The sequence below is a fragment of the Penicillium oxalicum genome, chromosome VII (genome assembly GCF_001723175.1).
Source record: "Penicillium oxalicum strain HP7-1 chromosome VII, whole genome shotgun sequence".
Lineage (NCBI taxonomy): Eukaryota > Fungi > Ascomycota > Eurotiomycetes > Eurotiales > Aspergillaceae > Penicillium > Penicillium oxalicum.
The window spans coordinates 1,692,489-1,703,354 of record NC_064656.1 but is presented as its reverse complement, the minus strand read 5'-3'; the positions used below and the strand labels follow the sequence as shown (position 1 = coordinate 1,703,354).

The 10,866-nt window shown below is 52.4% G+C and overlaps 3 protein-coding genes across 3 annotated transcripts; 2 read left to right on the top strand and 1 right to left on the bottom strand.

Moving 5' to 3' along the window:
* Window positions 1–851: 851 nt before the first annotated feature.
* POX_g09119 (Trehalose-phosphatase) lies at window positions 852–3,953 on the top strand (the record flags this gene model as incomplete). Its single annotated transcript, XM_050117880.1, has 3 exons — window positions 852–1,274; window positions 1,391–3,647; window positions 3,787–3,953. The coding sequence occupies 3 exons, from the start codon at window positions 852–854 to the stop codon at window positions 3,951–3,953; spliced, it is 2,847 nt and encodes a 948-aa protein (XP_049966024.1).
* Window positions 3,954–6,300: 2,347 nt separating this feature from the next.
* POX_g09118 (uncharacterized protein) lies at window positions 6,301–7,755 on the top strand (the record flags this gene model as incomplete). The annotated part of the gene is made up of 1 exon (XM_050117879.1): window positions 6,301–7,755. The coding sequence occupies one exon, from the start codon at window positions 6,301–6,303 to the stop codon at window positions 7,753–7,755; it is 1,455 nt and encodes a 484-aa protein (XP_049966023.1).
* Window positions 7,756–9,387: 1,632 nt separating this feature from the next.
* Window positions 9,388–10,560, bottom strand: POX_g09117 (uncharacterized protein; the record flags this gene model as incomplete). The annotated part of the gene is made up of 3 exons (XM_050117878.1): window positions 9,388–10,104; window positions 10,335–10,402; window positions 10,512–10,560. 3 exons carry the CDS (start codon window positions 10,558–10,560, stop codon window positions 9,388–9,390), a joined length of 834 nt encoding a protein of 277 aa, XP_049966022.1.
* Between the last annotated feature and the right edge of the window lie 306 nt (window positions 10,561–10,866).

Sequence of the window (10,866 nt, the reverse complement as noted above, 5' to 3'; positions counted from 1 at the left end):
CTTCGCTCACCCTATCGAAAGGCCGACTATCCCAGCCGGGCCCTGACTCCAGACGACGGCAGAACCAACTATGAGATGACGTAGATCTGAAGACATGTGCCCTCACTCTCTGACCTCCCCTGCCTTTGGGCGTCTGGACCCTCTTTCACTCCGTTGGGCTCCCCTGATTCACCGAGCCGCCCTGAGGTAAAAAAAATAAAATAAACTAGGAGGACCAGAGAGCAAAACAGTTCCTGTTTCGGCATGGCGTTCTTATTCACCGCTTGCCCCTCCAACGGTCCAGCCATTCAGTCCATCGGCATCTCTCCCCTCGTTTAACTTGAACGGAAACCGGTCCTGAACTCTCTCTCTCTCTTTTTATTTCCCCCTTCTCGCTGGACAACACTTTCAGTATTAGCTGGTCGTGACCTGTGCCTGTGTACTCTCGGATCTCAACTCTTTGATCACCACCTCACCAACTGTGGACAGACCAATTCTTTGCGCCGATCAATTTACCCAGTCCATCCATGGCTGGTTCGCGCCCATAGTTCCACTTCCGCTCCCAGTGTCGATCCAAACCCCTCGACGCCCGTGCCCTCTTCCCCCTCCTCCCCCGTCTTCCTCCGAGGTACGCTCCCAAACATTTATTTTTTTCCCTGAATTACAGCCTACGTATCCCCCCCTCAGGAGATCAATCAGGTCTCTACCAAGAAAGAAAAAAAGGGGGAGGGGAAACCATACATGCAAATCAACCCCTCGCTGACCTAGAGGACTCTCGTTCCAGGTGCATCGCCCGGAGAGTTACATCACGAGACTGCCATCTCCGAATCTCTCACCCCGCCACCACACCGCGACTTCAGGAAAAAAAAACCATGTCTGATCAAGGGAAAACTCCAGCCAAGGTCCCTGATAGCCAGCCAGACCCCGTCATGGTCGGACCGGGCCTGAAAGCGTTCAAGGAAGATGCCTACAAGGAGGCAACGAATGCGACACCCAGTCTGCCGGCCGATAAGAACCACCCCGCTGACAATGATGCGCCCTCCTACTTTGCCAATATCCCAGGTGTCAAGGCCGAGGCACTCGACACAACGCAGACTCGGTCGCAGCCCCGAAGGAGGAAGATGTCCTCGGGTGAGGAACTTCTGCGACGACTCAGTCTCACGGGCGACGCATCGCCCATGACACCGGAGATTGATCCCCGTTCGCAACATCCGGGATTGAAGTTGAGCGGTCGATTGATCAGTGCCGCATTCTGCATTCCCTACAAGGTGTATCACAAGAGCGGTTCCGACTGGGTATGTGATTTAGCATGGACCATAGAGCATTGACCATTGAGGAGGATGACGATGACGATGATGCAATGTCAACGGCTACGTGGATGGAAAACGATACTGATGACCTTGTTGTTTAGGAGCTCAAGCCGCGATCCGGCACGTCGGCCCTCTTCGATTCCTTCAAACACCTTGCATCAAGCGAGACGCAGTGGTCTCACACCCTGGTGGGATGGACGGGCGAGGTGGAACCCATCGTGGAGACCAAGGTTCCTCTGCAGCAGGCGGTCGCGAATACCACGGCCAAGCTCCCGGCAAGCGCCACGGCCGCGGGCGCCATGGGGATCAACAAGGCGGCCGCACCGATCCCGGTCGATGCCAGCCAACACCCTCCATCCAACCCGCTGGTGGATGGAATCAGCGTGGAGAAGGCGGAGCGGGAGCGACTGGACGAGCAACTGGCCTCGGGACGGTATGGCCGCATCCTGCCGGTCTGGCTCTCGGACGAGCCCGAGGAGCCCCAGGATAGCATCCTCCTCAAAGACCAGGGCCGCTGGCGCCGTTACGCCGAGCGAGAGCTGTATCCTCTCCTCCACTACAAACAGCATGGCCCAACCGATGGGCGGTCGGAGCAGCGCTGGTGGGCCGACTACACCCGTCTGAATCAGTTGTTCGCGGACCGCATCGCCGCCGACTACCAGGAAGGCGATGTGGTCTGGATCCACGACTATCATCTCTTCTTACTCCCCAGCCTGCTGCGCCAGCGCATTCCCAACGTCTACATTGGCTTCTTCTTGCACTCCCCCTTCCCCAGTAGCGAGTTTGTGCGGTGCCTGGCCAAGCGCAAGGAGGTTCTCACGGGCGTCCTCGGCGCCAACATGATCGGATTCCAGACGTTTTCCTACTCTCGCCACTTCTCGTCCTCCTGCTGCACTCGTGTTCTGGGCTTCGAGTCCAATTCCGCCGGCGTCGATGCCTACGGGGCCCACGTGGCCGTGGATGTTTTCCCCATCGGCATCGACGCGCAGGCCATCCAAAAGGCGGCCTTTGGAGAGCCCGATCTGGAGAAGACAGTGGACGGCATTCGGAAGTTGTACGCGGGGAAGAAGATCATCGTCGGGCGTGACCGTCTCGACAGTGTCCGCGGTGTGGCTCAGAAGCTGCAGGCCTTTGAGATCTTTTTGGAGAGATACCCCGAATGGCGGGACAAGGTCGTTCTCATCCAGGTGACCAGTCCGACCAGTGTAGAGGAAGAGAAAGAAGACCCGGAGAACAAGATTGCGGGCCAGATTGCCAACCTGGTCTCTACCATCAACGGCCGGTTTGGATCTCTCAGTTTCTCCCCCGTCCAATACTACCCGCAGTACTTGTCCCAGCGGGAGTACTTTGCGCTTCTGCGGGTAGCTGACGTCGGACTCATCACGACCGTCCGTGACGGCATGAACACCACGAGTCTCGAGTACATCGTCTGCCAACAAAGTAACCACAGTCCCCTGATTCTGTCCGAATTCTCCGGTACCGCGGGCACTCTGCCCAGTGCCATTCACATCAACCCGTGGGATCTGGTGGGCGTTGCCGGGGCGATCGACAAAGCCCTCAAGATGCCGGTCGACCAACGCAAGGACCAGCACCTGAAGCTGTACAAGCATGTGATCACGAATACTGTCAGCACCTGGTCCCTCATGTTCCTCCACCGCCTCCTCACCAATCTCTCGTCCTTTGACCAGTCCGTGGCCACTCCGGCTCTGGATCGGGGGAAACTCCTGAAGCAGTACCGCAAGGCGCGGAAGCGCCTCTTCATGTTCGACTACGATGGCACCCTGACCCCGATCGTGAAGGATCCCCAGGCGGCCATTCCCTCCGACCGCGTTCTGCGCACTCTCAAAACCCTGTCCGCAGATCCCCGCAATGCCGTTTGGATTATCAGTGGCCGCGACCAGGCCTTTTTGGACGAATGGATGGGCCACTTGCCCGAACTGGGCCTCAGTGCCGAGCACGGATGTTTCATTCGCCAGCCGCGATCGGAGGACTGGGAGAATTTGGCGGAACAGAGTGACATGGGCTGGCAACGAGAGGTGATTGAAGTGTTCCAGCACTACACGGAACGCACCCAGGGCTCCTTCATCGAGCGTAAACGGGTAGCCCTCACCTGGCACTACCGCCGTGCCGACCCGGAGTACGGTGCATTCCAGGCACGGGAATGCCGCAAGGCCCTGGAGGATACGGTCGCGAAGAGATGGGACGTGGAAGTGATGGCTGGCAAGGCCAACCTGGAAGTGCGCCCGACCTTTGTCAACAAGGGCTTCATTGCCACCCGGCTGGTCAACGAATATGGCTCGGCGCCCGGCGATGCCCCCGAGTTCATCTTGTGCCTGGGTGATGACTTTACCGATGAAGGTACGTGCTCGCGTTGTCTCAATTTCTTTTTGTGTTTTTCTTGCCTTTTTTTTTCTCTGGTGTTTCCCATCCGCTTCGCAAACATAACCCGTATGCTAACGCTCTTTTCCTTTTTTTTTTTTTTCGCTTCCCTCATCAGACATGTTCCGTGCGCTCCAAAAGTTCAATCTCCCGCAGGACCATGTGTACTCGGTCACGGTGGGTGCCAGCTCCAAACAGACCGATGCGAGCTGGCACCTGCTTGAGCCGGCGGATGTGATCGGTACTCTCCAAATGCTCAATAGTACCTCGTACCAGGACCGTTAGGGTCGGTTCGGACGAGCCATTGAATTATGTCTTCCGGGGTATTGATGGGTCTCTCCGTCTCGATTCCCTTATTCTCAGGGACGCGACCGTGGCCTTTGCCTCCGGAGGCTGAAGAGCACGATCCTTGCATCCTCCTTTTCTCTTTCTCCCGCGTACAGCCTCGCGTCCTTTCTTCTTTCTTGGTTTTGGCTCTGTTGTTGTCTTTGGGTTTCCCCATCGCTTTTGCTCTGGAGGCCTGTCGAATGTTGATTGTTGAAGGTTGAAATGTGTCCGGCGTAGTTGGATCTTTGAACAGCCACGCGCGTGCGTGTGTGTTTGAGCCTTGATTGCTTTTCCTTTCTCTTTTCTCTCCGTCTCAACCCGACCTTGCAGTACTTTTGTAGTCACACACACACAGCCTCTTTTCGATCGTTCTGGCCAGAGTTCAATTGCCTGGACGAAAGACCAGTGGTCAGGCGCCTGAGAGTGTGCCAGGTGTTGTTTTAACCGTTTGGCTGTTCTCGATTCACCAGTTCCCCATAGATGCACTCTCGTTGTTTGATTCTTTTCTTTTTCTTCTTCTTCTTTTTTGAATCAGCGTGCTTTGTCTGTTCTCTTAGGCTGCTGGATACATCAATTTACACCATTTAGATCTTGAGATGTTACAGCGACGTGTCTTGCCTCTCGTCCGTTTACGGCCCTGTCTATGTACTTTCAAGTTCTTGCAAGTTGACAGTAGTCTCGTAGCGTGGGACGAAAGACCCGCTCGGAGATTGTACACTTTGCAGAGGAACGATGGACAACTGGTGACCGGCTCAATCTTTGGAGGAGACATCCTGGTTGCCCATTCTTTGCTTCTTGGTCTTGAATCTCGAGACGCGATCGGATTTTCTCGCCCGGGAACGAGACACTAGCATCCAGCCTCTGGGCCTTTGATGAAATCATCAAATATCCACCCTCCTGCCGCACCGCGGGCCGCAATACCCGATGGCCGCATGTATCCCTTTTGCGACGATCATCGCTGGAGGAAGTGACTCATGAGTGATAGTGGAAGATGATTATTCAATCCGCATCATTTCCAATTACACTCTGCTAAGAGTTGTGGCTCAACTCTCCACCGCAGAGGATCGAGCGTATGATGATCGTGAGCTCAACCTCTTGATCGAGCCAAGACCTTTCGTACAGTAGTGCAAGTAGACACTTTTTGACTTTTGTTTTTAGTCCCGTCCTGTCTATACATTCATCTTCTGCTGGAAATTCTCCTGTGATCAAGTGACATGACCGTCACTTATCTCCTCCCAATCCTGTATCGTCTCGCGCATGTCACGTTCTCCCAACGCATCCACTGCGCGTCTTTGCCCTCTTCAAACTCACTCGCTCTCCTCCTTTGCATCTCACTCCCATGAACCCTGCAGTCCATACGGTGAATCTCCACGTGGACCCGTTCTCCACTATCGGCAATCTGTCCGATAGAAGCCTCTCAACATGCCTCTCTCAGACTTGGCCAACTACGACGCCCCGATCGGCTCGAATCCCGCGCCCTTGTCGCCTCCGACGTGGCACGGACTCGAGTCGATCCCGTCGCTCCGCATTCGGCGGGCCGTGAACGGCTTTTTGGCGGGTCAAACATGGCGAGAGAGAGAGAGAGAGAGAGAGAGAGAGAGAGAGAGAGAGAGAGAGAGAGAGACAGCATGAAAAAAAAAAGTGGAAACCCGGGATCTGTACGCTGAACTCTGTTAAGACTGGTCAACGTGGAGGATTTGTAATAACTCGAGGCCGTAGCTTCGGGGTCTGTGAGGTGAGTCAAAAGGGTCGACTCATTTTTCTTTCCTTTTCTTTCCAATTTTTTTTTTCAATGTAAAGGGGAGAGTTGTTATTAATTCATATCAGAGCCAAATTCTCTCCGCGAGGACGATCGCTCTTGTACTTTTTTGTTTTGGCGTGAAATCTGAACCAAAGCCATTGGAGAAGCATTGCTGGTGACTCGGGTGAAGAATCAAGACCACGATTAACAAGATTCAGCATCGGGATTTCGCTTGTTGGAGTCGAGTCAGTGCGACTTGAATGGAGGTTGAGGTCAAATTTGGATCCAATCGACCTGGTCATCTGCTTTTTTAAATCAAAGGCTTTGGGATTCCACGTCTCCCTTTTACTTCTTTTTTTTGGGTCTGGATCGATTTGGAGTACAATTCATGACTATCTGCTCTTGCAATTGCACTGACCAGTGATCTGAACGGAGGCTCTGGCTTGTTTAAAGGCAGCAGATTAGCCCTACTTGGATAGTGGGCCAACATCCACCAAGTTATTGTCTTTTAGACAAAAAAGAAAGAGGGAGAGAGTGGGTGAAACAAAAGGAAAAAAAATTACAATGAAGACCATCGACGAAAAGCACTGCCATTTATATTTGGATGGGGACGATCTCGGCTCTCTCGAGGCTAATCGTCCATCACGTCCACACAGCACGGCATCTACCGATGGAGACGAATCCACATGGGAGGGAAATGATGAGACGATGGAGCATGAAATTCACCATCAGAATGAACTCACTCAACCCCCTACCAATGTCAGTGTTCTCACGCGCACCCTCTCCGTCGTGCGCACCCGCGAGTCTGGCAAAGATCTCGGCCCTCCTCCCGACGGAGGATTCACGGCCTGGCTGCAAGCCGGTCTCGGCCACCTGATCATCTTCAACACCTGGGGATACATCAACAGTTTCGGCGTCTTCCAGACCTACTACACCACTGCCCTCAACCGGGCTCCCTCCGACATCTCCTGGGTCGGCAGTATCCAGATCTTCCTGCTCTTCTTCATCGGGACCTTCTCCGGCCGCGCCACCGATGCGGGCTTCTTCCGCATCACTGTGACCATCGGAGCCATTCTCAACGTTTTCTCCATCTTCATGACCTCGCTCTGCACGCAGTATTGGCAACTGTTTCTCGCGCAGGGGCTCGGTCAGGGTATCGGATGCGGCCTCATGTTTGTCCCCACCTTGGCCATGATCTCAACCTATTTCCTGAAACGACGCGGCATCGCCATCGGTATCTGTGCCTCGGGCTCCGCCACAGGAGGGCTGGTCTTCCCCGCCGTTGTCCGAAGTCTACTGCCCCGAATCGGATACGCCTGGACCATCCGCACATTGGGATTCATCTCCCTGGCGACCTTGATCCCCTGCCTGCTCTTCTTCCAGCAGCGTCTCCCCCCACGCAAGACGGGTCCCGTGCTTGAACTCGCCGCCTTTCGCGAACGACCCTACTTCCTCTTCACCGTGGGCATGTTCCTCAACTTCTGGGGCCTCTACGTCGGATTCTACTACATTGGCAGTTTCAGTCGCGACATCATCGGCGTGGCCGAGTCCGTCTCCATCGACCTCCTCCTCGTCATGAACGGGGTCGGTGTCCTGGGCCGACTCGTGCCCAACCTACTAGCCGATCAATTCACCGGACCACTGAACCTTTTGATCCCCTTTAGTGCGGCCACCGCAATCGTGGCCTACTGCTGGGCCGCCGTGCCCGATCTGGCGGGTCTGTGGGCATTTGCGGCCGTGTATGGCCTGGCCGCCGCGGGGATCCAGTCGTTGTTCCCGGCGACGTTGAGTACATTGACGACTGATCTGAAGAAGATTGGGGTGCGCATGGGGATGGTCATGAGTGTGGTGGCGGTGGCGGCGCTGATCGGATCCCCGATTGCGGGAGCTTTGATTGAATGTGACGATGGGGGGTATTTGTATGCGCAGATGTTTACAGGGAGCACCATGCTGGCTGGGACGGTGACTTTGATGGCGGCGAGGGTGTGTAAAGTAGGATTGAAGGTTGCTCGAGTTTAGAAGATATCAAATTCTTCACTCATACACACACACAATCTCTCTCTCTTTCTCTCTTCAAGAAATAAGACTATGTTTTGTTTGTAACAAAAGAGAGCTTTCTCTTTATAAAAAAAAATAGAAAAGAAAAGAAAAATAAGAACAATACAGACAACATGAAATAGAACTCTATACACCGAGATTCCCTCCACCACGTCTATGTCCAACATAAATACGCACTACACTACGACCACATCCATACAGAGTATATCTTGTTTCTTAAAGTACTAAAAAACAGGAGTCATTATTATTTGAATCTTCTTCCGCATCACACCCTATTCCAGCATTATTATGAAGTAAATGTCCATTGAATGCAGATACAGTATAACAAGGCTCCGAATGCTATCAAGTTCCACTTACCCCCCCATCTCTCTACATTCGCACGCGCATCCGGGGCACTATTTAAAAGTACGTATCTCGCTCGTTACTCGAATGGTGTCTACTAGGAGGGTCCATGGAGAATAAATTAGATATTCAATATCATCACAGTGTGTAGATACTGGTACTTGTACTACGTGTAGATGGTAAATACTAAAACGCAATGATTGGTGAGTACTCATATCCAGAAAGATCCAACTCTTCCCTTCGGCTCCATGTACCATGGTTCTCATTCCAAAAGTTCAATGAGATTCAAGTCCACTGCTTTCAGTTTACTTCTAACACATCTCCCCAAAACAGAGACTCAAGGGGGTACTGTGCAACAGATAGCTATGTAACGTACTATATACTGGCAAGGTAAGAAGGAGGTAGTAAACGTCCATAAACCAGTGTTAATGGCTCCTCTTTTCTTTTCTTTTTCCTTTTTGGAAAAAAATAATAACTCAACCTTTTCAGTCTATCAAGTGCTTATTTTCCAACGAATGTACTTGGTCAGAAATATAACTAGATACCTACCTATTTAACTTCCACCTAGGGATCTAGAACCTATAGTTCAAGGTCAGGTGTCCAAACGGCACATTTCTCGCTTCTCGATCCAAGTTCAAGTTCAAGTCTGCGATAATTGGAAATACAAGGAAAAAAAGATTTTAATGCTCAATACTAGAATGGATACTCGTTATTTCCTGAATAAGTAGAATCTCCATATCTCAGGCAGATATGATACTGCAAGGTTTTTTTTTTTTAAAGAGCCCCCGTCGCTAGCTATACTTACGGTAGTTTCCCATCTTCCACCTCACAGGTTCCAAGGGTGAAACGGATGTCCTGGTCCGACGGATTGGTCTATTGGGCAATTAGGTCATTTTGAAATCGGTCTTTAGGTCGGTATGGATTTTGGAGGGATCATTTATCACATTGTGGATAGAATGATTATCTAGTCTAGGTTGGATCCACATAGGACAGGGATTTGATGTTATATCTTGGTCAAGGTTGCATGTTGGTTCCTTTTTTTTTGTGTTCCCTCGTGTCATGTTTCTTCTCGTGTTCAGCAGTGATAAAGAGTGGCTGATTCTCATCGTCATGGGTGATCATCATCATTTCTCATGGTATAAAGCACACACACACACACACTCTCTCTCTCTGCCTCTTTCCTTCTCTCTGTGCTCTCCCTCTCTCCCTCTCTCTCTCTCTCTCTCTCCCTCTCTCTGCTATATTCTCCCTTCATTTCTTTCCCTTCTTCCCCTTCCCCAACGCAGCCTGTCTCAATTTATCCTCTCGCTCCTTCACCAGCGCCGCCTTGGCCCGAATCTGCTCATCTCTCTCCTCCTTCTCCGCCAACTTCCTCAACCGCTCCGCCTCACGCTGCTCCCGAATCACCGCCAACCGCGCCAAATCCGCCTTGGCCTCATCCGTCTTCCCCTCCGCATGAAGCTTCAAGTACCGCTCCCGCGCCTGCTGCGCCTCGATCGCCTCCCGTTCACGCCGCGAAAGCTGCGACAGGTCCTTGACCACCTTCTTGGCGCCCGAACCCGCACCAGCCGCAGCGGGAGCCGATGCGCTCGGCGCGCTGACCGGCTTAGCGGCTTGTGATCGGGATTTGGCACTGTGGTTGGGGTTTGCGGGGAGATCTTGCTCGTCTTCTGATGCGGATGCGTCCGACTCGTCGCTGTCGGAGGGGGGCAAGTCGCCCGGCTGAGCGGGTGCTTTACCGCGTCGAGCGATGGCGGCTTGCTTTTTGGCCTTTGCGGCGGCGCGGCGAGCTTCGCGGCTTAGATCGTTGGCGGAGTCGGATGGTTGTTGTGTGCTGGAACCGGGGAGACCGGGGATAACGGTGGATGGGGTAGTGGCATCGTCATCATCTTCGTCCGAGTTTTCCTCCTGAGAGTCTTCCGCAGAGGATTCTTCGTCGCTAGATGAAGGGATGCCGTCGTCTTTTTCCTGTATGTGGTGGGAGTTTGATGTTAGAGGTTCAGGATAGGTGAAGAGAAGAGGGATCGAAGCAAAAAAAAAAAAAACAAAAGGTCAGGTGGAAATGTAAGGAGAGAGACAGAGAGAGAGTCGAGATAGCCTAAAGGGCTCATTTCTTTTTCTCCCTTTTTCCTTTCTCTTTTTTTTTTCTTCTCTCTTCCCCTCCACCTTGTTTGCAAGGGAAAACGGGATCAACGTACACGCCAGAGACTGACGGGGTTTCCATCTTTATCGGTGGGTTGAAGATCACGACTGAACTTTTTGCCGCCTACAAAAAGTCGCCTGGTCAGTCTTGTTGATGTCCATGTCCAGTAGACGTGCATCTGCAAAATGTCACTGCATTGACAGCAAAACATGCAGGCAAAAGCGACACATACCTCCTCGAGTCGGCTTGGAGAACTTTCCTCCACGACCACGGGGTGCCATTTTGGAAATTGTATATGGATGTGAAAGGGAGGGGGTAGTCAAAAGAAGAGTAACGTGACAGTGAAAAAAAAGAGGCGTGTAGATGTATATGTCTGTCTGACTTTGATAAGCCAACGACTAAACAATCACTCTTTTTTGTAAGTAGAAGAGTGAGACTGGAAGACCCGAGTGTTGAGTCACGAAAGGAGAAATCACCAGGTGCTAAACGTGCAATTCGTCGTCGAGACCGCCCAAACGCAGAAAATTGAGGGGCAGAAAGTGGGGGGGTGGCTTGGATTGGGGATCAGCAAAGGGCTGATTGGGGAG